Below are 27,403 nucleotides of genomic sequence, written 5' to 3' on the forward strand. Positions count from 1 at the left end.
TGTTATTTGTCATTTTGCTGCTTTTTTGAAAATACCATTTTGCCTTCTGATCAATACATGGCCAATATTCAGTACAATTTTGCTGGAAAACTTTTTCCGTTTAAAAACTTTTTACCTGCTTCTTTGTGGTACCAACTTGGGTTTAAGTGTTTTTCAATCGATTCACTCAACAAAATTTTATTGTCCGTGTTTTAATCCTAAAATTGGTCTGTGGGTGGTTTAAGTAGTTAAATGGCTAGGTCGCGCAGTAGGTCTTCGGTTGACCGGCGCCGGTCTAGACATCGGCGCTATCGCTCCCCATCAAGGGACAGACGAAAAAGGGATCGGGATCGCGACCGCTCTTATAGACCCAGTGATCGTCCACCTCGAAATAGCAATCGATCCGAGCATCGGCGAAAGTAAGATAGGTCAACATCGCGTATTAATCATTGCAGGCGCGACAGCTCTTCATCTCCATCAAATGATAATGAAAAAAGACTAAAGAAGTCACATTTAAGAGACATTGATAGAAAAATTCGGGAAGCTAGGAAAAAGGAGGAATACGAGAAAAGAATGCAGGAGATGAAGGAGAGGTTTGTTTCTTCTTAGCACGGCTTTATTGCGCTTCCCTGACAAGATTATGCATAACACATTGAGCCGCAGTGTAATTAGTTTTAGTTTGATTTCTAGCACAGTTTAAATGCTTGTTCTGTAGACGCCACAACCTCTCCTCATCCTTCACTTTAATGGATACGTTTATTTCCTTTTTGTCATGGTTCTCTTTCAGAGCTTCTGGCTCTCCTCTCTTACACATTTAAATCTCTTGGGTGATGTCTTTTTGCTCGTGGTTTGTTGATCATCTGTTGGGTTTTGTGTTTCTTCGTAGAGAGCAGCTATCATGCACTATCATCTATCCCAAGCATATTTTTAAATATGGTCTACCCACAAGACGTGGCAGTTAAATTTCACCGCTTGACTCATATGTCTTTTCGTTGCGGTGTGAAATCATATGACGGTCGGTGTGGCATAACTATCAGTGTGTTGGAGATACGTAAATTCGCTCGTGCCAGAAATGCCTTCCAAACGTAGTGTTGTGAATACTTATAAGTAAATGGACGATGTTAAGGTGTTCTGTCGGTTTGCAAAATGCATCTAGTGACAGACATCTGAATTTGGGAAATACGTTATTGCCTCCAATCGGGTGGATTTCGGGCATTAGGTGCAGATCAAGCAAATTCTTTATCAACTGAATTTAGAGCAGGTTAAGTTTGTCACAAGGAGTGCATTTTGCACGCTAATCACTTTTCCCATAAGCACTTATCTGGATGAAAAGTGGTCGAAAAGTACGCAGTATATGCCGAATCCTCCTGCACCTTTTCGTTATTTTTGTCTTAAGTGCTTTCATGTATCTTCAAAACATCAACAAAGAACACTTGCTTTTTTCTCCGGCCTTTTTAGTGATGTGTTCCATTACATTATTGGTCCCTTTGTTTAATGTGCACTATGTTGGTCAGACACGATCAATTCCCATCTCCCACAGTAATCACTCGTCACCCCTAAGCTTAAGCTTTCCTCGAAGTGATTGTGTTCCTTCCAGAGTGTAAAACTGATTGAATATGTGGCGCCCTGGACGCCCCCAAGATGTCATTTCAAGGCCTGTGGGTGTGCATAAGGTCATTCTATAATTCTCTGGCTACTTTAAAATTACCCCCTTAGGAGCATGTACCTAAATAGAAGTACTTTTGCCCCACAGTGTTTAATTTGGCTTTTCCGTTTCCTCGTTACAATCATCGTGATGTAAGGTTTGGTTTCGGTGTCAGCATGCATACACAAGGGACTGGAGGGGTCGCAACACACGGCAAGGCTCTATTTCGTCCGTTCCTCCTTCCAGAGAGTGTTGCAAACGGAAAAATTGGCTTATTTTATGGGCCATTTAAGTCGCACGTTGATTTGAGTTTATATAAGGAGAGAAGTTTTAAGGAATGGTAAACGTCATTTATTTAGCCGCGTAATCTTATGCTACAGCTAAATGCTCTTTTCAGTGTTTATGTAATGCATGGGAAGAGTTGTCACTGAGGCTGTGCCACCCCGGAAGAGCCTGCCCCATCCTGCCCCAGATTTTGTCACATCTAACGATGCGATTTAAAAAACCCGACGTTTGTAGCAGCGCTTCCCCACCTCCCCGCAATCTTAGACTCTGCCATGTCAATGAAAAGTTAAAAGCTCCACTTGTTCTCGTCGAAATCACAGGTGCTCATAAATTATTGTGCCAAACTTTCTCGCAGGAAAGTTTCCCCCTCGATCAATTTCATCACAAGTTGGGTGTTGATCAGGCGTTCCACTTGCCTGCTGAATGTTCGCACGACGTATCGCTGTTCTGCGAACTGGTGACGGGGTCGTCACTAACAAGCTTTAGTGCAATCATCTTTGTACCGTCGACACTTCTTAAATGCCTTACCACTTCAGCAGAACAACCTATCACCGTACTCTGCCAGCTCTGTCCCTCCTGTCATTGACATACGCTCCTGTGTTCAAGTACCCCTACCGACGCCTGCCATCTTTATTAACGGTGTCTACAATGGAACGCGATCTGTATATCGGCCATTACGAGCAGTAATGAGACGAAATTGGCATGGTGGCATTCCCTATTCAAGCCTGTGAAACTGGGTCTCAGTTTGAATTAAACAACCCTCTCATAAGCATGTAGAAGGAACTGATAGATCAACAGATCCTGAAGAGCCACGAAACGCATTGAAGGTCTCTTCTCGTTTCTCTCCCCCCCTCCCCTCTTGCTCTTTTGGAGACTATCCAGATCGGAAGTTACTATAAAACGACTAAATGAAATTTCCAGACTGTCTAGAAGAACGTTTCCTTCTAGAGAGCGTCGCGAGCAAGAGGAGCGAGAACGCGAGCTTGAAGCTGCACGCCAGTTGGAGGCGCGAGTGACCGAGGCCTTCGAGGCGGCCCTGGTCGATCGGGCGGCGGACCTGAAAACCGAGTTGGAGCGTCTCTACCAGGCGGAGTTGGAGAAACGTGTGCAGCAAAGGATGGAGGATATTGAACGCGAGATCCAGCGCGCGCATGAGGAGAAGAGGCGTGTTGAGGTGAGTGTCGGAAGGACGAGCTGTCTAATGTCGCATTGTCACTGTCCGGTACGAACAGTTTCCAGTTGTAAGTGTGGCTCTACTTCTTTGATCGCGCCTTTTGCGTTATCTTCGTGGACCCCACGAAATTCTCAAATCGGTTTTCGGTGAAGGGACTGCAGAATGTCTTTGTGGGCTATTTGCTATTGTAAAGTCAAATCTGCCTTCTGTTAACAGCTTGAAAAGGCTTCTCACTTACTTTCCTTACCCCAAAAAATCCCTTTCGCGCTCCGGAAACTCAAGAAGTTTATCCTTTTTTTCTCCATCAAAATGATGCGATGATTCCACATTCTCTCTCCCAAGAAGTGACATGGCAAGATTCGTTCCCTTCCAAATCGTTCTTTCTCATTGCTGGAGGGATTAATGACATTAATGTGGCTTGATTCAGGCTCCTTGTCAAAATACGTTTGACTATTTCCAAATACACTTCTCCCATGACTTGCTGGACTGAACACCTTATTGAAGGGTCAACTGAAATGACTTTGACCCTGTTTTGCGTACATCTTAGTGTCTGACGCTCTAGAAGTGCCAAAAGGTCTTTTCTAGTCATTTTTACGGTTTTATTTCATTCTGTGCTTTGAATAAGCGCCGATGTGGGATGTCAGAGTGCTACTTCGGAGTTCAAGACTCATTTCCACCTTCTTCCCACACTTGGAGAGGTACGAACTTGCTGCGAAGCTGTTTCAGTAGGCCACAGTAACAGCTCTGACTGCCTCAGCTTCTACTCCAACCCTGTTTACGGGTCGGGCCGTCTACTTTGCGCACTTGCCTGTGTGATTGGCGAGATGTGAGAGGAGAACGAGGCTGACAGTGAAGTAGTGCCTCCCTTTCACCTTCTCGCGGTCAAGTTTTGGGCTACGTGGTGTGAGGTCTTGCCTCGCTTTGTCACCGCTTTCTTCGCACTGGGTGTCTCGTCCCAACGACTATTCTTTCCCAGGAAGAAATTGTAGCTGCACACCCTCCAGATCTGTCGCACTAATTGGGTAGACCGGTTGCCTCTGTGGGAACTGGAGCAGTGTCTTGGAAGTGGGGATTGGGTGGTTGGAGTGTAAAAGCTACCTTTCGACACAAATCACTCATCGGGTCGGTGTAGAGTAAACCAACAATCCTTAAAGCCCCTTTTTACTCTATTACTCCCGTTCTAATCATCACGTCTTACCGGGATGCATCTACCTCCGCGCGATTGGTCACAAGGACCTCATTTCTTGACCGCGCACCTCAGGGTTAGGAATCTCTGTGAAGAGGGTGTGGATAGTCGCATGTGCCTTCCATGCCATGCCATGGGAGACCCTTCTGGTCCAGTGATCCGAAAATCGCTCTAGTTGAGTGTTTTACCCCTAACTATTGTCATTGACAAGGACGTTTCACGCAGAAATTTGCGAAAACTGGCGCCTAATCTCAATAAAAATGTGGATAATTTTGATTTAAACTTGCCTTACTGATCTTAAAACACTTGAGTTGATTTTCTGCGGTATTTTTGTAAATTCGAAAACTTATTTGGTTTTCAATACTAACGTATCTGTTAGGAGGAGGAAAGACGCAAGCAGGAGGAGTTGGAACGGATTCTTGAGGAGAACAATCGGAAACTCATGGAGGCCAGAAAACGTGAGGTAGGCCCGCTTGTGGGACAATATCAACACTCTTTCCTATCATTCCTTCTTCCCCTCCTTTTACCTTGTATTTACCTGGCAGGATGATTTTTTTGCCCTTTTGCCTCCTAGGATACCGCATTCCATGGCAAAAATACGTTTGACTGACCGGCAAAGATAGCGCTGTTTGTATGTATATATTTCAAATATATAGCCATAATTCACGATTTTTGACTTTTTTTCTACAAAGGGAAGAATTGGGGTAAGGGAGAGAGTGAGAGAGGCTACTCCATGTCTTCGAAGAGGCGGTCGAAGTCTGCCGCTCCAAAGTTGGCCACGATCTTTCGGCGTTTGGCTTGTAGGGCCTTTATATCACTCGTGGGCTACAATTGGCAAGGGAAGTATACGTTAGGAATCGGAGGATTCAACAGCTTTGGTGACGCACGGAGGTAACGTTTAACGGGAGAAATTGAGTTGTGTGAGGAAATTAGGGCGTCAAGTGTGGACACCTTTCCCAGTGAATATGCTTCAATCGAAGTGGTGCCACTTGTTTTTCAGAACCCGAAAAGCTGTTCTAATAACTTACGTGAATCCAAATAGTGGAGAGGATGTTAGAAATCTCATTTTCAACATCCCTTATGGGCACCTGAATGTCGTGAGACGAGAATCAGTTTTATTAACCTCATACCTTTAGTAGGGCGGAGACCCTATTTCGAAAGTCAGCATTAGTGCTCGTACGACATATCTCACTTAGAGAGTGTGCCGTCACGGATATTTGGTATTTCAGCTAAAAAATTAAAAATAATTGAGAACTTGCATCTTCCTCAGTAACAGGTTTCGGCATTCTTATTCCCGCTCTTTTGTTCATCTAAATTGGTAGTTTAAAAAAAAAGATTATTTTGAATAACCTCGCCAAAAATACTAAATTGGATGATAATTTAAAAGGTAAGGGTGCCAATCAAATGCTTAACGACTAGATTTGACGTGTTTCTATTTGCATGTGTAGGCAAAGTCGTACTGTATACTTCAACAAATCCCACACAAGCGTTTGGTTAAACAAACTGTAGGGCAATGGGTTTCTCTAAAGGCAGAAAAAATTCAGAACTCGAGCAGAGTATATGTATACTAGCATGCACTGAGGCCTGGAATTAGTGGCATTGCCCAGAGGCCAGCCCACCAGCCAAAGCGGTCCTTTTATCAATTCCTAGAGTTATACGACCAACGTATTCCACAATCTTCGTACCTAAAGTCCTTTATAAACTGTCTTGTAATTTTGAAACACAACGCGAAATCGTGTCTCAAACATCATCATTTTTTTGTAATATGACAGCCTTCATCCAAAAAATAGAACACTTGAATCAAGATAAGGTATTTATTATTTCTAATGGATTTGTTAAGGAGTTAGGTAGCCTTAAACTCTGTTAGGCTGTAAGGAATCTTAAGCATTGGCAAGTTGTACTCCTGCTGTAGGATATGGCCTCCTGACCATGTCGGCGGACTCCTAATTACAAGTAGGGACGGATAGAGCCGATTGAAAATAATATTTATTCAAAGTGCTGCACTGACCCCTGCATCCACTGCAGGTAGCTGCGATGGCACACCTTCTCAATAAAATGGTTTGAATATGATTTGAATTTATTAGTCATCCCAGTTCCATATTTTGCAAGATATGGAGCTAAATTTGAACCGGCAGCGTTAGTTATATGCGGATGTTAATCATGTGAGCAAATAGCACATCCTTTTTTGTCGCTACTGGGTGAAGGAATTCTAGTTAAACGGGATAAACAAACCTAAAGCAAGAATTCAGAAGCAAGAGGAAACCTACTTAAGGCATTGCCTCTCTGAAGAGAATAACGTTTGGTTTTGTCTTAGGCAAAAGGCACTGGTTTCAGAGCATTGACTTAGCCGTTAACAACTATTAAATCCACCTACTCATCGCATAATTTAAAAGCACACTGGCGTTGGGATCAAAATTACTGTCGCTCGCATGAGAAGTAGATTACCATTGCATCTGATGTGTAGTTGGATTTTGCAGCATAAACCAAGTTGTGCCCCATAAACACCATCATCCTCCGGTGGTATCACCAAACTCTTATAATTTTCGTGCATAAATAATTTGTCTTTCCCTCATTTATGTCACTTTTTTTGCAACCACAGGAGAGATTTGCGGTGTTACAAAAGATAGGTTGCTTTGTTTATTTAAAAACTGCAACAAATTATTTTCACCGAGGTAAAATATTCAGCCACCATTCTGCCTCTAGAAAATTAACTGATCTACTAAGAAGTAGCTCTGTTTTTAGGCGTACGAGATGCTCTAGTCGAAGCATAGTCTCAACCAAATGAATTTTTATATGCAAGAAGATTGATGACTAATTTCCCCTATTCATGAGTGGCTTTGAAGCGCCGACTGTCTTGTGATGATCGATGCCGGAGATTTCACGATTCCGTGCATTAAAAAATGCCAATCAAAAAGTTATCTTATTTACCTAAATGTGTGGCAGATTATGCGATTACTGCAGTTACTTGATTCTGTGCTCCGACTCTATGGTGGAGACTTTGGAAAAATTTAGCATAGTGAAACATGTATTACTACCCACAAAAAGCAAATGATTTTCATTTGTTTAATAATCACGCTATGTTGCAAAGCTGCAAACCAAGAAGATCTAATTGCGCGTATGATCAAAACAAGCATTAAAAATTGTAAAGCACTGTTTCAGCGGCTACTGCCCTTTATACGTTAATAACACATGTTCTGTTCTGCTCGTATGGCTAACAAATGTAATGCTTATAATTCAAAACGCTTCTATTAGGTTTTAATTTAAGTCATACATGTTTTGGGTCTGCCCTATTTCCTAGTCTCACAATTAATGATTTTGGCTTGTAAACCAAGTTTCTGGAGATTGTTGTAAAATTCTTTATTAAGCGACTTGTTCTATTCAATTTTGTATCTGGACTTTCTTGACCTCTTGGTATTTTGTTATAGTGCACAAACCAAAATTACTTAACTACTGCCTGATTTGGAATACGGGGTAAATGATGTGATTTTGTGATAATTGGATTATGGAATCCTTCAAAATGGTCGCACGTGTCTTCCCCAACCGCATTTCAAAATTTACTTGTGATCACGAATACATTTCGTCTGGGTAATATGGGTCTTCACTTATTGTTAGCCATTATCCTAAAGAGACTGAATTTTTAAGGCTCGTTATCGATAGGCTTGGCCGGGAGTCAGCTGAGGTAAGGTTTTCTGTTTCATCTATTTACAATTAATACACTGTTTAGGCTCAATCGTTGCCGAGTATAGTAACAAGTTTACACAAACTGCGGTACACAAATCATCGATGCTATGTACTTACATGCACTGACAAAGGTGATCAAAGGTAGGGATTGTTCACTTCCCTAACTGTTAGTTCCAAAATTCCAATAGGTCTGTTAAAGGTTGGGAAAAAGAAGCTTTTCCTTTTTAATTCATTTGGGGAGTGTTTTGAAGTAGAACCAGTTTGTGTCCTGGATTTCTACGTGTCAGCAGATTTTCAGCGTCGAGGCTACGGAAAAGAGCTTTTTGAAGGGATGCTTCAGGTATGTCGGATGAAATAATTTTGCAAACCCATTTTACTCACTGCTTTTCAGGCGAGATTAAGTAGTTTATAAACTTAAAGTTAGGCATTATAACGAAGTAAACCGCTGGCGTTTGCGCGTTTTTTGCTTTCCCGAGAGAGATATTCTGAAAGAAATGGTGGTTTCCCTCAAATAATGCACAAATTTAACTACAAAAAATATCTGTACCGGTGTGATAAATGTCTGACATTGTTCTTTTACTCTTTTTTTCGAAATAGGAGGAGGGTTTAGTGGCCACCGATCTACCAATAGATTCTCCCTCTCCGAAGATGCTCTCTTTCATGAAAAAGCACTACAATCAAGACCACCCCCTTCGCCAATCCAACAACTTCGTAGTCTTTCCTGAATTCTTCCATCATGTCGATGCATTTCTTGTTCCACGTTATAGACGTTCACGCAGTCCCCTTCACTCTGCGTTCCCCATACCAACTCGTTGCTCCTCAGTCTCTACTCTTCCAGCGCCAGTCGTGGAAGCTAAGCGACCACCTTCTTCCCCCTCCTCGCGCATAGTTCAACGCTGCTCGTCACTTTCGTTGCGCGCGACACCAGATCTGGAAGCACGTCCAGAACCCACTCCAAAAGGCGATGTCAAGTCGTCTCCAAGTGTTCCAAAAGCGCTGGAGAAGTCTGCAGTTCAAGTTCATATACCGCAATTAAGGAGTCGAGGTGAAAGTGGATTCCTGAGGCAGGGACCAGCCTTGCGATATTCCAAGCGGCTTGTGTAAGGCCTAGTCATTAATGGCTGTGTGCATAAAGTCAACGAGGTATTCTAATTAGATCCTCCCCCTGTTTTGCATTTTCAGGGCAACGACACCTTCAATGTTGTTCAGAGGCCATGCAGACTTCTCAAGTACTGATATTAATACGCTTTGGCGGTTGAATGAAAGGCAAGCGAGATATAACTATCAAAGAGCTGCGTGGGCTAACAATAGACACACGCGACTCTGGTGATCTACGCCGACAACCGTGAATTGTCGCTATGGTAGCGGGATAGTAGCCGTTAATTATTACCACATTGTTTCCCCCTTGGCTGTGACGGTTGTAGGCTGCGCAAAAACCATAATTTTGGTTTTATGAAGCTACTTAGTCTCAGTTGTATTTATTCATATGATTGAATAAAAGAAGGGCGGTTAGGGGGTTGGTTCTATTTTTTTTTCGAGGGTGAGGGGGGGGTTGGGTGTGGGCGTTCGAGATATGTGGAACCCAGTAGCATAATCGAAAACCCGTCCAGAGTTTCACTTGCGCCGTCCGGTGTATTCTCAGGAAGCGCTAAAATTACTTGTCAAAAATCAGTTTCATTTTTCCCGGTTGGGGCGAATAGGTGTGGAAGACGATATAGCACCGAAACGATGCGCTAGCAAAAGGTGAGCTCCTAGCATTACTGTAATACGATAGTGGTTTATCCCTCGGTACTGGTGAGGCGCCACTTCTGCACTTTGAATCAGCCCCCCTTGTACCTCGTTGGGTGGGCTGGTCCTTTGGGCCATGCCAATAGCCCAGACACCTTCTCTGCGCTGAATATATATTCTGCCCGAGTATTTGTCTTCTTTCGTCTTCAGGGAGTCTCGGGACGCTACATTACGGTCGAAAGGTGCTCATAGTTGCAAGTGCGTTGTTCACTGTATACGAAGGAGGTACAGAATTGCCAAAGTTTACTAAGTAAAGGCTTTTGATAAAGTATAAAACAGTGTGAATTAATGATTGGTGAATGGAGAAAATATTAATTTAGGCTTTAACTTGATAGGGTAGAAGGACTGATATTCAGATTCGTAAATTACTAACGACACACACAGGATAGTAAGAGAAACTAAAAGTTGCTTTGCACTGGTATATTTAAGCTATCATTTTGTTAGCATATTGATATGATGGACAATCATTCAAGTGGGCTAGAATATTGCGCTTCAGCTTTTTAGGTATGACATGGTTACTTGCGAAACGGAGATAACTACTGCATATGGCCCTAATTCTGTTTCAGTTGGTCCATATTTAATCTCCTTCTCCTTTTGTTAGCGCAGAATTATATTATTCTCCTTTTCGAATGCTAATTGGTTTACTTTCGCTAGGCCGTCATTTTTTTAATCCAAATGGCCACTGTGTCTTCTGTTCGAACTCGAAAATTGTTGGATAGGGTACTCCGAGTTGATCATGCTAAGGGGTTAGCAGCAAAATATATGTATAAAGGACAACTGGCTGTCTTAACTAGTAAGCATATCAGAAACACCATAGAGGTTAGTGCATTTTCGTCTTTTTATTGAATGAAACTTGTGGACTATGAGATACTTATTTCTTGTTAATAATCTAGCAAAATCTCACTCGGGAGAACTTAAGCATATCAAGGTTTGAAAAACTCATTCCTCTTAACCGTGCTCGACCATCTCTGCTGATGCCGCTATGGAAAACAGCAGGTTTCGCTTTTGGTATCGCTACTGCACTTTTCGGTGAAGCAGCTGTCTTAACATGTAAATCTGCTATCGAAGTTGCCATCGGTGAACATTACAATCACCAAATTCGTGAGCTACTTGCCGACGATCCAGTCTCACATGCGGAGCTCCTGGAGGTAATCATTCATACTCCCAATTTTGCAGTTTTTGAATTGAACGAAGCCCCTAGGTGCTCATGGCATCTGATCATCTTTTGAATCTTAAGCCTTTAAGACCCCAAACCTATGGGTGATGCGTAAATTTGATGCCTGTTCACCTTTCTTTCTATTCGTCAGATCCTGAAAGAATTCCGTGACAGAGACCTTGACCAACATGATCTCTTGCGTGAAAACGTTTCTGATTTAGTAAGTTGCACTATATTAACCTAATCCTTTGCCCTCCTTGTCCAAAAGGTGATTTCTCTTCCTTCACTTTTTAGCCACCTTTCCACCGCCAGCTGAATCAGTTCGTGAAGTTCGCTACTCTGGCTAGCATCAAAGTGACCGAGAGAATCTGACCTGACCATCATCCAGGAAAACAGATATTCAATCATCCAGTTTTTCATCTAATGGGAAGAATTTCCATAATACGTGTTCCTTACAAAGATTTCTCTACAGATGGTTGGTGAATCTGTGGAAGTTTGTTATAGACCGGTCAAGAGTTCTCTTTCCGGTGTCTAATAATTTTGGGTTTTTCAACGTGACGCAGCACAGCAAATGGGGCCGTGAACAATTGCTTGCTAGGAAAATAAGTGACGTCTGACACTTCACGTCTCATGACGGTGCCATTTTTCGGTAAGTAGCTGACAAAATCGGGCTGCCTAGTTGCTCGGAGCGGGTCCGCTTGCCGCTACTGTCTGTGCTGCACCCCTCCGACTTCTCGATTGCATACCCATAGGCATACCTCTGGTGGTATACGGAGTGGTCGGATGGCTTTCGGAACCAGCCTTGGAGCATTAACCGCGGAAACAGGGCTAAATAATGAAACCGGTCTTGTGGTACTCCACAAACTAAGTCAAAATGTTGGTTGTATAGATTTCTTTAATTAACCTCTTGCATACTTTACGTATCCACTCATTTATCTCTGGCTTCTTGAACAGTGAGACCAAGAGCCTCCTGGGTCCTGAACCACGCGAGTTGGTTATTGTTTCAAGCACCAATCCGCGATCATTATCCCGAGCTGCATCACTGTGATTCCATCTTCAAGGGCTGGGAGGGGGCAGGAAGGGGAGCTTCCGCTCAGTGACACCTCTTAATTGATAACGTCGAGTGGAATGGTCAAACAGTGACACCCAACTCGGTCAGTACTGTAGCTTTCAGCAGAGATTAAATTGTTGCCATGGACGACAGAAAGTCTCTTCGCGATTCAGGAAAAGGAGGTATATATTTCCCCTCCTTGACTTTTTTGTAAAATAAAAAAGTATCAACTTCCGAACGTTAACCAGCCCATCTAACAAAATTTTCACCTAGGGGCATGTACTACTAATTTATTTGTCAGTAGAAATGAAGTTGTTTGGCACAGGTGAGAGAAGTAAGCTGGCGTGTATGGCGGCGGCAAGTTTCAATGAACGCAGTCAAACATCGGTTAGGCGCGGGATGACAAGCTAGAAAAGGGCTGAGGGAGCAAATAAGGAAGAGTCTGGAGGATGGACAGAAAGGACGCGGAGAGGCCATATTAACCATGGCCTCTGTAAATGCTGACGCTATTCACAGGTACGTACGTTGAAGATGGATGTGTGTGGAGGGGTATAAACAATAACGAATGATATGTGCTCTTCCATCTCTCCCACTACCTGTGCTGATTGGGTGATATTTACACCAGATGTGAAGGAAGGGGTCAGGTGGGGACGGGAGTAGAGATGCGCATCTTTAAACAGGTTTAGTCGGACCGGCGGGTTGGAAGTATCCTTGATTATCCACCAAGTAATCGGGATTTCCAACGGCATTGAAACCTCCCGACCGTTTTTTGCCATCGGCTTCAAGGAAGAAGTGAGAAAATATCTCAAAGTCGATTGTATGGGGGTAAAAAAACTCCAGATGATGGTGTGGCGCATTGAGGCTACCCCCAGTGACAGTTCAGACGCTACCTTGAGGCTGCAAACCTCACATTTGAAGAAACTTTCAACAACCTACCACTTGCTCTCGGTTCCAGGTAGTCTTCTGGCTGCAACGATTGTTCCCCTCCACCCGCTCCCTCAACACCGTCCATAGACATCTCGAGAGTGGAAAGGTAGTTAATCTCAGCGTCTTTAATCCCACTACCCATCGTGTCTAAGTCATCATCACGCTCCACTTGTGCGAGGGGTGGTGGCGCTGGCGGTGGTGATGGTGGTCTAACAAGGGGTCCGTAAGTGCCACTGGCCAGAAAAGCGGTGTTGTAGTATTTCGGTTGTTGTTGCTGGTTTTGATTATGCTCTACATGAAGAAGACACCAGAGAGATGATTGACTAAGGCATCGTGGACTAGATACTGAGCTGATTGACTAGGTGGACCATAAAGCTGTGGCTGAATGGATCGCCTCATTGTCAAAGAAGGAGGATTTAAGAATTTAAAATTCAACTTTTCTACACTGTCAACGACAGTCTTAAACGAACCTAAGACAGGAAAGGCGGCATTCGATCCCATCCCGCTTCCAGTTGGCCACGAGTCCAAATTCGTCGAGACCACGGAAGTGTTTGTCGATGCACCACCACCAGCAGCCGGAGCACGCTCCTGTCGCCCGCTTTGTCGCATTCTCGTCTCATTTGAGTGGGAAAAAAATCGGCGATGATGATGATGATGATGATCGTTGCCAGCTCTCTGTGGAAGAAGAGATTCTGCCTCCGGGTTGCCACTGCCCTCTCCCATCGTCTCTCCCAGAAGGTGGCGTTGATGATCATCGAAGAAGTGCTCTTCAGGGAACCTAAAGGCATACCCTGTCCCGTTGGGTGGCCCCAAGGTGCCGTCTGGTACGCCCCGGAAACTACTCGGCAGCGGTTTCATCTCGGTCCAAGGAGCCGGTGAAGGGGTGTACGGAGAGGCACGAGTTATCGCATACTCATCGCCCTAAAGCACGGTAGAGTAAGTGAAGGCGTTCTCAAAATGTCTGGCCCAACAATAGACCCTAAGGCTAGGGAGTGAACTAGTTGTGCGACTGCTTCTTCATCCCTCCTCCTGGATGCGGTGGAGGATTTTATCAAAGAGCGCAGCAGTCTCAACATCACCCAAGAAAGGCAGATTGAATTACCTCGATGTACAAGTATCTGCCCGGCGTTTGACAGTACTTGTGGAAACATTTCATCAGCTCTAAGAAAGTCGGCCTGGATTCGTGTTCTTCCATCCAGCCTAGAGCAGTAAATAGGGCCTTAATAAGATCGACTGGCAAGGAAAAAGCATTTCATACATGAGGTGGACGGGGGAGGGGGGGAGGCGCGACTTACATTGCACCATCACCATGTAGGTATCAAGCGTACAAATTTCCGGCTGACTCAGCCGCACTCCCTTCATTACATGATCCTTAATCTCCGAGGTGCTTATATTTTCGTAGGGTTGTTTGCCAAATGTGAAAATCTCCCACAGCGTCACACCTGCATTCAAAAACACATGAGAGTTTTACTTAAATGTAATAAGTAGAAACATAAGAAAAATGTAGATGAAATGGGGATTTTCATTACCGTAGCTCCAGACATCGGTTTTGTGAGAGTAGATGCCAGCTTGAAGCGTCTCAATAGCCAACCAACGAATTGGAACACGTCCAGTGCGAACTACAACGCTGTCCTCGTCGTTGGTGTCCAACATTTTAGCCAATCCGAAGTCGGTTATTTGCACCAGTTCCCGGGACTGAACAAGCACGTTTCTTGCGGCCAAATCACTGCGGACGTTGTGGTGGAAAGACATTTAATGAGGATTAATGACCTAGTCATTCGACAGCCTTCAGCTCATGAAGGATAAAAATGGGAAGGCTTGAAATTAATCAAAGTTACGGGCCAAGAAGGAGGGAGAGGGTAATGGAAGTGGGATGGCGTTAAGTCAGGACTAAATTGAAAAAAACTGACAGACTGTTTGAGTGATGGTTTTTAATTTCTGTCTCCCAAAAGAGCGCCGAGACTGACACTCGCAAATAAGAAGGCTAGAGCTACACGGTAGAATGATATTTGTTGTAGCTGCGCTAGCCTTATCATTCTCCCACGACGATACGGTCGCTGTGAGGTGCCGCAAGCGACTTTTCCCACACTCCTACTGGCGTCGGGTGACCAAAGGTGTTTTCACGACATGGGTTGCCTCAAGTGCCTGCCGGAACTTGTGAACTCTTGTGGCTCTTGAAAGTTATATTTTGGCGCGTAAGTGTCTGTCAGTCTACTGGTACGATACTCTTTGTTGTCTCCGGTATTACTTGCTGGTTTTTCTGCAGCGCCACTCCATAAAGCGGTGGTTACAGTTGATGAAAGTGATTCAAGCTTGTCCACCTAATAAATCATGTTTAACTTGGTTCCAAGGTAGCAGAAATTCTCAAACAAATTTGTCGTAAAGCACTCAATTCCGGTGGTGAAACAGTTGAAGGATGGATGTATCTGGGTCTCAACGACCATCGCAATTCGTGAATGTCACTGGTGGCACCTTAAATTAAGGTCAAATGCCATTAACGGGTGCTGTGCTTAGATGGTTTGACAACTGACATGTGATGAGTAATGGATTCTGCCTCCCAAAGTTATCTCCAAGCCATTCACTAGGGTGCACGCCACGTCATCCCCTGCAAGCTGTGCATGCAGAATGGTCACCACGAATTTCCTGCCATGATGACCAAATGAATGCGATCGAAATCTGTCTGGTCGACACGATACAACTCGGGAAAGTGTTCACTTCTTCTAGGGAGAAAGACACCCCCTCGTGTTCATCCTCTACATTTACATCATATTTGTACCAGTAACTGAATGAGGAATAGATTAGACGATTTGGAGGGACCAGGGATATGCCGTTTTGCCACCGCTCACATTGTAACTCAGTCTACTTAATATCTCATTTAAGTAGTTTCGGAGAGGACAAGATTCAAAAGATAAGGGTTTTGGATAGAATTTCAACATTTTATGGATGATTTTCAGAACAACACTAGCTAAAGCATTCAAAAACTCTAAAGTCCGATTCATTTATTTAGAAATGGCAAAAGGAGGTCTACTTGAATTGGATATTAAAACAACGTGTGCAGCCCAAACCTTGTCATGCCGACATTCCTCTAGGAAGTTGCTACTTCTTTTACTTGATTATTTTATTTGCGATGTAGGCTTAACTTTCCGCCAGGTCCTTTTTTTCCCTACCGAAATAGAAGGCTGTTTATAGACTTCCGTACTACCGCAACTCACCGATGAATAATCCCACGTTCCTCTAAGTAGGCCATCCCGTCAGCAATCTGTTCCGCCCATGAAAGCAAGGTGAAACTATTCAAGTCGTCCTTGTGGAGGCGTAGGTAACGATCCAGACTGCCCTCCTCCACAAACATCGACACCATGCATTGCATTTTCCGGGTCAAACAGACACCAATGAGGGGCAGACAATTCTTATGCTGCACCGAGGCCATTACCTACAAAATTCGCATTGAAGAAGGCCAAGAGAAGTAGGCTCCAGCTATCAGATGTCTTTCTGCTAGCCGTGTTTATACTACTTAAGGTAGATTCTCAGTAGAGGAGGGAAGCAAGAACCACTAAACTTGTTGCAAATTCAGAATTTCAGAAAAGTGGGGAAAACCAGCTTCTATCCTTCATCCAAAGGACAGGAAAACGAACGCAACACAACAGGGCCCTATTCTATCACTGGAAAATAGGGAGTGTACTTTAAAATTGCCCAAAGGCCAAGGCTTGAATTACAGGGGTCATTAACTAGGTAGTAGATTTTCCCAAAAATCCAGTAGCCAATGGCAACTCTTCTTATTTTCAAGCAGAAAAAAGACATTTGTGCTTTAATTAAGAACTATAAAGTGGTATACGTCATCCCCTCTTTTAGCTAAAAGCGGACTTGTCTACTGGCGTAATGCAAGAGTCCAAAAGTGGGCCAAATGGACATGGTATAATGGTACGAATAATGCATTAAAAGCTGCTCGGATCGGTGTTGTTCATAAGTACATCCCCGATTCGCTGTAGAGCCTTTTTGGCTCCGGCAGTGAATGATATTAATCCACCAGTGGATGTGTGTTTCTCACGACTGAAAGAATGTAGCGTCCCACGGACTGCCTTTGGGTGAAGCTCGCAACGAAATGTGACAACTACAAGGGCTAAGTAAAATGGTTGAAATGTCAACGGCAAGGGTCATCAACGTGGGCGTATTTTTGGCTGCTACCTTTTACCTTGAAAGGGCAAAAATAGATTTAATGCTTCGCTTAAAGTGTAGTCCTATTTTAGATCAAGAATTTATTTACTTCCGAGCCAAATTTCCGTGAGTCACAGTCATATTCCGGAAGGCAATCCAACAGAGGTGAAAAGTAATGCGCTTTTTTAAACATGCCATTGTCTACTTTAGTTTTGTACACTTTGATTTAACCTTTTAAGGTTGCATAAAACCCATGAAATAGGCTGACGAACCGGGAATGCAAAGCCGTTAGTAGTGAGTTGGAAGGAGCTTTGGCTGGTACTACGGGTGAGCAATAGGAAAAATGCAAACATTTCATGCTGGTTTAACATTTACACTGATTCATGAACTATGTGTATGAAGTCGTTGGGCCTACTTTTAACGGCAGGAAGCGTAACATGGGGTAGTTATCTACGGGGCAGTTGTGTTAGAAAGACCCATAAACCCGCATGCATTTTTGCCTAATTAGAAGTTCAGTTGTTTCTTCATAGTAAGCAAGAAAAGCTGCTTGAAAATTATAGAGTAAAACAAAATTTCGGCCAAATTTTAGTTTTTATATACGTATTTCACAAAATTTAGCATAGGATTACTTTCAGATGAAAGTAGGATACCAAGGTTGTTGATTGTTTAAGTGGATCAGATGGGGTACACAGATGCCAGACCAGAGAAAGTGATGACATTTGATTACAAATGGCATGCTATTTTAAGGACTTCCAACATGAGAAGTGGTACATAAATTCACCGGCTAAATGAATTCACATCGCTGACGTTTAACGTAGGAGTAATTGGTAACTAAGGTAGAGCCTAATAGTCATTAAAGATAGGCAACTAAGGGGAAAATTTGAAAGACAACTTACTTTAATTAAACTCTTCGGTCTTGTAAAAACGAAATCCCTTTTAAATCTCACGGCTTATTTCAAAAATGAGTTTTCTCCTAACAGGGAGAAACGAATGCCAAGCCCTGGGATAAGAGGGCTACTAGTCATGAACCTTACTGTGTTCAGAGTAGACAAACACCTGGAGGGATGGATCTCCTGGAAGTTTCGTGCCATTACTTCTCTTGCCTAACTCTGTTGATTTTAACGCATGAAAATATCAAGTAGATAGGGCTTTCATTAGGAATGAGATACTGACAAGTAAGGTCATTGGTAGTTACCTTGGCTTCCGTGAGCATATCCTGGAGATTACTTCTAGCGGAGATGCGATCAATGGTGTTGGCGCCCAGCTGAGAGCTTGCAACGGTGCTGACATTGCTGTCTAATCCAGAGGCACCGAGATTTGACGCAGCACCACCTTGAGCTGTGGGTGCAGCTGATCTAATCACTTTGATAGCCACATCCAGCGAAGTGTTCCGTGCCCAATTGAACTGATTCAACACTCGCTTCGGTACTCGCCACTTGCCTCGATACACCTCACCAAATGCCCCTCTGCCGATGGGATTGTTGGCATCGTCGAAAGTCAAGTCATCAATGTTGATCATCTCCCAACGGCCCATATTTGGTTCCCTGCTTGATTTTGCGTCCTGCAGCGTGAGAAAGGAAAGTTGTGCTGTAGCTTCAGTTCACCACTTGACCATTCTGGCTCTAGCAGTGGTAGCTCGAGTCTCCACCCGACTTTATTCAACAAATATTATTCCACAATCAGAGATGAAGTAGTACTGCGATCAGAAAGTAACAGAAATATTTGCTTTTTTTCCTTATCTGATCTAGGTGTCAGATATGCGTGACACATGTTCCTTATCATTGCTAACTGTTCAAACTTTTATGACGTAAGCAGACTGGCGGAGTTTGGAGCAATAAAGTGGGATGTGGGAATGTTTATGGTGTGGGAAAAATGACACTTTTAGCGTTTACGGTGTTACAAAAACATCATACATTTGGGCCGTAGTGGGATGATTTGCCCCTCTGATCCAGATAGTTGTATTAATTAATTCGCCTCACTGGGGCACCTAGCCAGTCCAACAGTGAGCTTTGAAATTGGACACTTCGGGCCTGTAGTCAGCATTTATGACCGCCACGACGACGAAGCATCAACAGGTGCAGCAATTCCCATCAACAAGGTGGACACAAAGGCCACCAACATTATCGCCTAATAACGGCACAAAAACTCGCCTCCCTTCACTGCCTAGGGGAGCTAAAGACACCTCTGAATCGACTCTAATGTGCTCCTTCAACGAACCGGAGGGTGACTAAGGCAAGAAAAAAGGGAGAATGGATCTGATTCACTCCCGCCCCAGAGTTCGGCGCATCAAATTTCCCTCAGGTAAGTGTTAATTAGTTAGGTACAAATCAAGATCTGGGGGCATTGCCTAGTGCAAAGTCCCATTCGCATATTTTGGGGCTGGGAGAATTCGGAGCCCTCCTTTTTGTGCTCGACGGCCGACTGTCAACCTTCGCATTAAAAATGCAGATTTAGTAGCGAAAATGGGAGGATATTTTTAACCCAAAAGTTTATGCTTCACCATGGCAACGGAACGGACGAAAGATAGTTGAATAATCAAGATCAACAGACGCACAAATTATAAAGCATGCTAAATTACCTTTTATACGTCTTATAAAAAGAAATCTTGCTTTTTTTTGAAAAAGCTTCATTCACTCATTGTTTAGTGCATCCAGGCAACAGAATTTGACGTAATTGAGATACAAGTTTTTGAAATTTAAGTTAGCTTAAATCAAACAACGGGAACAAAATTCCAAACACCTACAACCGCATACATAGTATGAGTTGAAACACCACAAAAATGTTGAAGACGACATGTAGAATTTGTGGATAGACGAATGGTGAGGTAGATAGGTAGACAGATAGATGGATTGCTAGATAGAGAGACGGATGGATGGGATGGGATGGGTAGATGGATGAGCAAATGGATAGAGCTAGATGGATAGGTGGCCACTGAGGTGGAGGGGTAGGTGTAAGGACACCAGGCTCGCTAGAAAGGAAAACTAATTGGCCATAACCTCGTCAATTGCTTTCGGAATTTTGACTAGTTGTGGACTTAAATTATAAAACCATCTTGGGAGGTAATAAACTGCGTGAAATATTCCCCTTTTTAAATATCATCACCCCCCCCCCCTATTTCCAATTACCACTATGTGCTGATATGTGTCTCCACCTTAGGTGAACAAATGCCCACACAGCAAGAGCTATGCATTGCAAACGGCCCACTTTTTTGCCCTGTCATCGAGGTAAATGCGCTTTTATGACCATTAAAATAGGCAAAAAATTACCGAGAAAATCAAAACGGAGAATAGGATGGACAAAAAACACTCTGGTCTTATCTGAAACAGAGAGGTTAAACTGCACAAGTGGACGAGTTTTCACCAAGCCATCCAAGAATGGGGTTACTGGATAACGCCGGCTATGCATTCGATGGTGGTCCTCCACTCGGTCTTTCCTGGCTCTCCACTTCAGTATTGCATACTTTGCCATTTGGCGGTGAGTGTTAGTGCGCGGGAGCAAACATTTTTACCCAGCAAGAATATCACAAATCACTTTAGCTGCCTATGTTATAAAATCGCGCGCTAAAAGACTAATTTTTCAACCTTCGGCAGCCAGCAAAACACGAAATCGTGTTTTATGGACCATATTGGGACCAAACCAGATCTGAGCGCATTAAGATGTGTGGATTGAAAGAGAAACTCAGCTCTTCTACATTCTAAGCATGTATAGCTGGATAGCACTGCAGTGGGGAGAACTTTCGGGGCTATCTTCCTGACAAATTCCCCTACGACTAGCAAAGGCTGTTGACTGGAGCACGTGACCGGATGGCATCTCGATAGAGTGTAGTGAAAAATCTTCGCACGACCTCCTTCCAAATCCCATCATTTGTTTGTACTTTATTCGAAAGTACACCAGCTTTGTACAAAGCATTAGGAAGGAGAAAGAATGGACTACCTTTTTCTCGGACAAAATTAGGTCAAATTTTCCACCCAACCGCACATGAAACGCACCTCCACCAAAGTGTGACTATCCTGCAGGCTGCGAGCGAAGTAATAAAAATTGTTGTGGAGAGATGCCACTTCAAAGGTGAATGCTAAATCATTTCCTCCATTCACCGCCCACCTCCTCATCCCCTCCATTCTGTGGTGGTTTTGACCCGCCGCAAAACATTCACCCCAATTGACTACACTTGATTGACTGTACTTCATCTGACGGCAAAAATGATAATAAAAATAGATCCTATCAAAATCGTCGCCATGTCAGAGGTCTATGAGATCTTAAAGGGATTAATTAATCATTTCAGGAGGGGATCACTCCCTTGCTTATAAACATACTTGTTTTCCCTGCGCGCAACTATCCTGCCTCTGAAGATGCGGCAAAACCTCTTCAAAGTTCGTATTCCTTATATCGTGATAGTGTTACTGAGTTTCGCTAATTAGACACTGCACCACAAAGTCACAGGCGAGCGACCGTTGCAGACAACTCAATCGCCATTGTGAATGAACAAATGACTCAATATCGGTTTCGGCATAATGACTATCACTGGAGGTAGGTCGGATTTGAACACGATAAGGTCGTTGAAAGCAGATAAAACCACCCTCGAAATTGAGGCCTCTTTTGATCACCAACCAGCCCTGGGGCTCTGCATGATGTCCGCCGTAGAACCGCCTTTAACACATCAACAGCCAAAAGCCTAACTGTAGACATTATGTGACAACCTAATACTCGTCCATATCGCAAGAAGCCAGAAGTAACACGAACGAGTGGTTATGGAAGGGCGAGACAACGAATTCAGGTGAAGCTGAGGGGATAAGTCGGCCGTGACATGGTAGCGGTTCCATAATTATTAGTGAGTGTAGTTAATAGTCAATCTGCCTAGTAAGCAATCACGCCAAAATCCTACTTTGGCATGAGGTAGGCAAAAGAGCTCACCTTCATATCCGGTGCTTTGATATTAGTGTAGGTAGATTTTAAGGCTTCCTTAATACGACTGCGTTTGGCCTTGTAATTGAAGCAGAGAACAGCAAGTACGAGAGAGAAGATGAGGAGAAAGAGGAGGACAATTCCAGCCGCTATGAGGGCCTGATTTCGGGCACGCGCCATTTTTGCACCCGACATTTTTTCGTACTGCTCCTCGTCCAGGCAGAGATTGGTGTTTTCCATTTTGTAGAGCTCTGGTGGGCATGTTGAGTTGCAGATAAACTGTTTAGTGGAGAGGGAATAAAAGACAATATGAATTTGACTAAGTTTATCGTTGGGTGACATGCTGCTTAATTATCTATCAGTAGTACCGTGGGTCGCTTTGATCATTCATAATACTTTTACCACGACGAGAGCATGAGGCTTTTACTTGTGCCATCTAGGCTACCAATCCATCACCCTTTCTGTGTACCTGTAAAAAGGTGATTATGAAGTTATACCTATTTCATCGTCTCCAGAGGCAACTACAAAGCAGAATGTAGCCACTTTTAGTGACCCATCAGGGTGAAATTACGCCCACATTGTTTTAATGGTTATTACTTAAGGGAAGGCAGCCGGGGCTACGAGTATTCATTAAAAAGTGCTTCAAATATTTGGTAACTATCCTAGCTTTTTTCCTTCCTTTGGTTCTGAAGCAGTTCGAATCGTCCAAATGATGAGCCTCCTTAATTATAAGGATCCAAGAGCACCTCACTGAGGGGCGTAATTAAGGCAAGCATGAAAAAGAAAGAAAGAAAGCGGAGAAGGAAAGAGCGGTGAGAGTCAAAGCGCACAAAATCGGATGGTAGAAGGAAAAAGTTATAAGAATACCGAGAATAAACAAGCAAAAGTGCGGAATCTTACGAAACACAATGATGGTTTATTCTTCACAGATGATAATCGTAATTCTTATAAAATTGGATGTCGAGATGTCACATAACATGATGGATACTCTTTGAAGGGGAGGAGGAGAAACGAAATAAAAGAGCGGTAGAATTGTTTTTAAATCCAATCCAGTGTCTACATATGGTTGACTCCCAATGAGGCCGGGGGGGGGTACCACATTTATCACCCCTTATGATGGTGGAACTCTGCTTGCCCCACATACAGCTGCTCTTCATTTTCAATACAAATGAACGTACGCAGACACGCGTCTGCTTGTAGTGCAGGTAAAAGGGTAACTTGAAGCCCGAAATCAGCAACACTTTCAGAGAAGGCCGAAATGCTCTGATCTACATCATTACCAGAAAGGGAAGGCGATTTAGAGAAAGAAGGCTGAAATAGAAACAATCGTTGACAATACTGATTGACAAAAGCAGTGAACAAGTCATGACACCTCCTCACTTTACTACTAGGTGACCAATGAGGTGGTGCGAATTCGGTATAACTCGCTACACCACGACTTGTTGTAACTTGTGGGGGGCTTGGAAAATGCCTTCCACTTTTCATTTGCACCATCGTAAAGTGTGCGTGGAAAGACGTGCATTAGTCAGCCAATCAGTTGGTCAGGCCATTGGTTCGCTATCGTTCTCTTTACAGTTGGAACCCTCTTTCAAAGTCAGCTCAACTTAACCCGAGTTAAAAAGATTCTCCTCAAATTTAACGCATAGCGTTTGGAGAGGCTGAGGTAGCGGTTCTAACGCACCCCTTATCGTGGTGTGTCACGATGTGATAGATGCCTCGTGCTAAGGAGAGCCCTCTCCTACCTTTCGTTGTTGACTCGTTAATTTTCTGGTAGCCTGGGCAGCAAAACTTTTAATCATGCCTAGTGTGCATGATGGCGTGACAATGGGTTGACACGTATGACATCAAATGGGAAGGAGAAGGCGTAGTGGAAGCTGTCAAACAAATTGGTGCAACGTGTAGTAACAGGTGAAAAAGACCACCACGTTCTGCTTCACTTCTTTACACCACATATTTTAGATTGTTTACTGGCCACCTGACTGACACCTGATGAAGTGGGTCATGTGTCCCACATTTAAGCAAACCAACACGTCTTTATTTACCTCTACCCTAGTCACGCACTACTACCCGCACACTTTGGAGATACGCCTCACCTCTTCCTCACAGGACTGTGGGTGCTTGTTTACTAGCTGAGGGCTAAACGATCAGACCCGACCTCCTCTTCACGCGATATGATACAGACGAGACGTGCCCGAGAAAAAACTTCCACTTCTACCCTCACAACACGACACAAGACCTCATGACCACATTTGGAAAGAAAGTCACCCGTACTTTAAGATGGGCGAGAGATACCGCCTCATCCTCTGCGTTGCCACTTATTTCCAAAGATCCTGACCATGCATCGACTTCTTCTGGTACTAGACAATCACAGAAACACACGCAAAATAAGCAGTTTGGAAATGGGGTAAGGATGGAGATATCTGGAGCCAGATTTACAAGGCGTTATTTAAAGATGAAATTAACAAACCTGCGGAGCATACACCCACCAAATACCCAAGCAGAAATGACTTGTCAACCGAGCGGAAAGGAGGTGAGATAATGCCGAAATTCTGGAGAATAAATACTACCTTATGAATGAAATGCCCTAAGTGACATCCGCTTTTCAGGCAAGTCTTCTTCTTTAAAGTGATTGGCGTAGCATTGGCATCCGCCGAAAGGTATTGTCGAGACAAAAGAATCCTTCTTATACCCAGTTCGTATCCAATGTTAGTCACATCCCTCCCTCCTTCTTTCCTCCTCCCCCTCTGAGGAATAACCCTTCGTACGTCTTCAACCGATGAGCTAGATGCTAGAACAGATAAAACGGATAGGCGCCTTTTCTTTTCCCGTAGTAAGTATGAAAACCGGTGGAATCAAGATCGAGACTGTGCACACACACACCACCAGTTATAGGGAAAAAAAATTAGTCTAATGGACCAGTTAGGATGTACAGCAAAAAGGGTTTATTTTTATTGCCAATAATATGACAGTTGAATAGCCGAATTGCCTCTTTAAAAAACTATATGTCTGTGTACTTTTACCTCCAACAAATGTAAGGAGCGGCTTTTTTAATTGGACCTCATAAAAGTACGCATCTGTTGTTGTTGCTCCCCCCTTTTTGCCATTGCGCCTTCTTGTGAATGTTCAAATGGAAGCTGTCAACCTCAGATCTTGATGATAAAACGAACTTCAAGGGAAGAAAATTTTCATCATGCGTGTGGGAGGGATAGTAAGAAAAAGGCAATCAACCTTTTGTGTTTTTATTTGCATTGTCTTTTCGACAAAAGCAGTCAAGTCTGAGCATGTATTGTGAGCACACCTGAGTGACAAATTGACTGCTCTGGTGTAGTTAAGTGGCACAGTCACCCTCGCGTAAATTGCCACAATGATAAAGCATCCGTGTTCTCTCACATGAGAGAGAGAGAGCACAAATTCATCAGCATTGACAGGCGTGCCTAAGTAGGGGGTTAGGGGGGGGGGGCTACAGTTCCCTCATAGAGCTGTCCAAGGGAGTTAGAAAGTCCACCTAGAGCCGGAACGGAGAAAAAGGAGTGAAATAACAGAGGGAGAAACCGAGGAAAAAAAATGTGTCTGTGTGTGTTTGGACAACAAGCATTGCCCTGCCCTGGTTTATGAGAGCTTTAAACTCGAATGGATGGCTCCCAGCCCAATGACAGGAGTTTCATTGTTATTATGGAAGAAGTAAAAATTCCCCTTAGGCTTTCTCTAAATAAAGGTGGCCGTTTGTTTTGATTGCCTACAAAGTCACGAGAGAGGAAGATTTTCCCCTTATAACTTCTTGACAAAAGAAAGGGCATATATGAATGACATTGAGGATAGTGAGGAGGACTAAAGATACAATTTGCATGCCAACAAAGGAATTGTAAATACCTCCTCTCCGATACTTAAATCCACTGAGACAGAACAAACCTTATTCGCCTGCACATCAATCATGATTTTGGCATAGCGACAGTTGTTGCAGAACTCCGGTCCGTAGGCCGTACACCCTCCAGCACATTGCTCATGACATCGTAGGCATTCCCGCCTCTCCAACATCTGTTTTTCCCTCTCTGAGAGGTGTTCTGTTGCCGTTGCATTCGGCACATAGGTGTCGTCTAAAAGAAAGGGCACGTTGAAGTAACCCATTCAATTTGACGCATCTCATCACATGAAGGGGCATCTCTTCCCCGGGGGAGCAACTGTCTTGTAATCGTAGGGCCTTAAAAGGTTGACTTGCCAGCCACTTCAAACCTCCTATTCAAAGATTCGAACGGCCCACCAAAGTGGTGAGAGAAAGGGATGATGTTAAAAATTATAGGTACGTGAAAGTTTGACGTGTAATGGGTGGTTTAATTGGTGCGTTGAAGTACAAAACACACCCTTTTGTCAGTCAGTAATCAAATTGTGATGTTGCCTTTGTGAATGCAGACGCATCAACGGTGGCATCTTACCCAGGGGTGAACGTGTGGCAAGTACAACTTGGCATCTTCTCCTCTCTATTTTTTTACATGCCAAGGCTTCAAGCCATTTGTCAACTTATTACTTCTTATTAAAGAGGGGGAACCACTCTCATCTAGGCAGTAGGAGAAGATTGACACCTGATTTGTGATAATTAAACATTTTCTAACATATTCTTTTTATTTAAGAAAACATTACGGAGGTAAATCGGACCAGCGTTATGTTAACTATCTCCTCCGGAATTATTCGGAGTATTCACACAAGTAGTTAATTACACCGGTACTTCTGTCCACACTGTTAGTGCTACCGTCTTGAGGCATAGCGATACCTCACACCTACGACCCCTGAGGACCTCTCTCTTTGTACAGCAACAGTAAAACCTCCTTCTAAATAAGCATGCTTATTACTGTGCTGTCCAAAAGAACACCTTGGATGATAGGAGAATGTCCATCATCGAAAAGGCGTGATGGTCACGTGAAGAAGTAAGTAGTGTCCACTCTGCGCCTCCGGAAGTTGAAAAGAATTTAGATAGAGGGATGGCTGAGAAACCTTAAAATGAGAACAAGGCGGTAAGGAGGAAGAGACGCGGGGTATCAACTTCAGGAAAGTGGTGCATGAAATGCGCTCGTTAAAGAGCAACGGAGTCGGTAATTTGAGTCCTCTTTCCAAAGTATCTCACGAAGAGAAAGATGAAAAAAGGGATGCAATGAAATAGCCCAAATGCACCAAAGTTACCTCACCTCTATTTGGAATTAGTGACTAAGTTGTGACGACCAACTACGGTGCTCAAAAGAAGGCGACTGTGTAATGCCATTTTTGAGTTATTTAACGATACAATTGATTGTACGAGCTCCTCAAGCTCCGCGGTTTGAACTTCCGCTTTGGACACACCTATAGCCTCCTAGCCAATCCTCCACACCGATAATGTGCTACTATGGCTTCGGGGGAGAATAGAGGCGCTAAGATATTGTCATGCCCAGTCACAAAAAAGATTGCTACATGAAAATTTTAAACGTGCCATGCTAACAGTTTAAATGCGT

The 27,403-nt window shown here is 43.6% G+C and overlaps 5 protein-coding genes across 5 annotated transcripts in view; 2 read left to right on the top strand and 3 right to left on the bottom strand. All coding sequences in view use genetic code 11, as the record gives it.

Moving 5' to 3' along the window:
- Positions 1 to 231: 231 nt before the first annotated feature.
- EGR_05464 (arginine and glutamate-rich protein) lies at positions 232 to 4,879 on the top strand (the record flags this gene model as incomplete). The annotated part of the gene is made up of 5 exons (XM_024494713.1): positions 232 to 398; positions 435 to 572; positions 2,858 to 3,083; positions 4,649 to 4,732; positions 4,844 to 4,879. 5 exons carry the CDS (start codon positions 232 to 234, stop codon positions 4,877 to 4,879), a joined length of 651 nt encoding a protein of 216 aa, XP_024350898.1.
- A 116-nt stretch (positions 4,880 to 4,995) lies between these two features.
- Positions 4,996 to 7,038, bottom strand: EGR_05465 (hypothetical protein; the record flags this gene model as incomplete). The annotated part of the gene is made up of 4 exons (XM_024494714.1): positions 4,996 to 5,094; positions 5,298 to 5,357; positions 5,400 to 5,498; positions 7,018 to 7,038. The coding sequence occupies 4 exons, from the start codon at positions 7,036 to 7,038 to the stop codon at positions 4,996 to 4,998; spliced, it is 279 nt and encodes a 92-aa protein (XP_024350899.1).
- Positions 7,039 to 7,786: 748 nt separating this feature from the next.
- EGR_05466 (Ubiquinone biosynthesis protein COQ7) lies at positions 7,787 to 11,266 on the top strand (the record flags this gene model as incomplete). The annotated part of the gene is made up of 11 exons (XM_024494715.1): positions 7,787 to 7,854; positions 7,882 to 7,948; positions 7,994 to 8,091; positions 8,122 to 8,290; positions 8,548 to 9,050; positions 9,133 to 9,276; positions 10,243 to 10,303; positions 10,393 to 10,557; positions 10,632 to 10,886; positions 11,046 to 11,114; positions 11,189 to 11,266. The coding sequence occupies 11 exons, from the start codon at positions 7,787 to 7,789 to the stop codon at positions 11,264 to 11,266; spliced, it is 1,677 nt and encodes a 558-aa protein (XP_024350900.1).
- Positions 11,267 to 12,617: 1,351 nt separating this feature from the next.
- On the bottom strand, positions 12,618 to 14,624 carry EGR_05467 (Tyrosine-protein kinase transforming protein erbB; the record flags this gene model as incomplete). The annotated part of the gene is made up of 6 exons (XM_024494716.1): positions 12,618 to 12,724; positions 12,882 to 13,163; positions 13,343 to 13,793; positions 13,975 to 14,072; positions 14,168 to 14,314; positions 14,402 to 14,624. The coding sequence occupies 6 exons, from the start codon at positions 14,622 to 14,624 to the stop codon at positions 12,618 to 12,620; spliced, it is 1,308 nt and encodes a 435-aa protein (XP_024350901.1).
- Positions 14,625 to 16,080: 1,456 nt separating this feature from the next.
- EGR_05468 (Epidermal growth factor receptor) overlaps positions 16,081 to 27,403 on the bottom strand; it is a gene marked incomplete at both ends in the record, with an annotated part of 42,648 nt that continues 31,325 nt past the window's right edge. Inside the window, 4 exons of the mRNA XM_024494717.1 lie at positions 16,081 to 16,302; positions 18,220 to 18,585; positions 21,936 to 22,205; positions 25,836 to 26,020. Coding sequence (XP_024350902.1) covers positions 16,081 to 16,302; positions 18,220 to 18,585; positions 21,936 to 22,205; positions 25,836 to 26,020 — 1,043 coding nt within the window. The remainder of the gene's footprint in view (positions 16,303 to 18,219; positions 18,586 to 21,935; positions 22,206 to 25,835; positions 26,021 to 27,403) is intronic.

This window comes from Echinococcus granulosus (genome assembly GCF_000524195.1).
Source record: "Echinococcus granulosus chromosome Unknown EG_S00040, whole genome shotgun sequence".
Classification (NCBI taxonomy): domain Eukaryota; kingdom Metazoa; phylum Platyhelminthes; class Cestoda; order Cyclophyllidea; family Taeniidae; genus Echinococcus; species Echinococcus granulosus.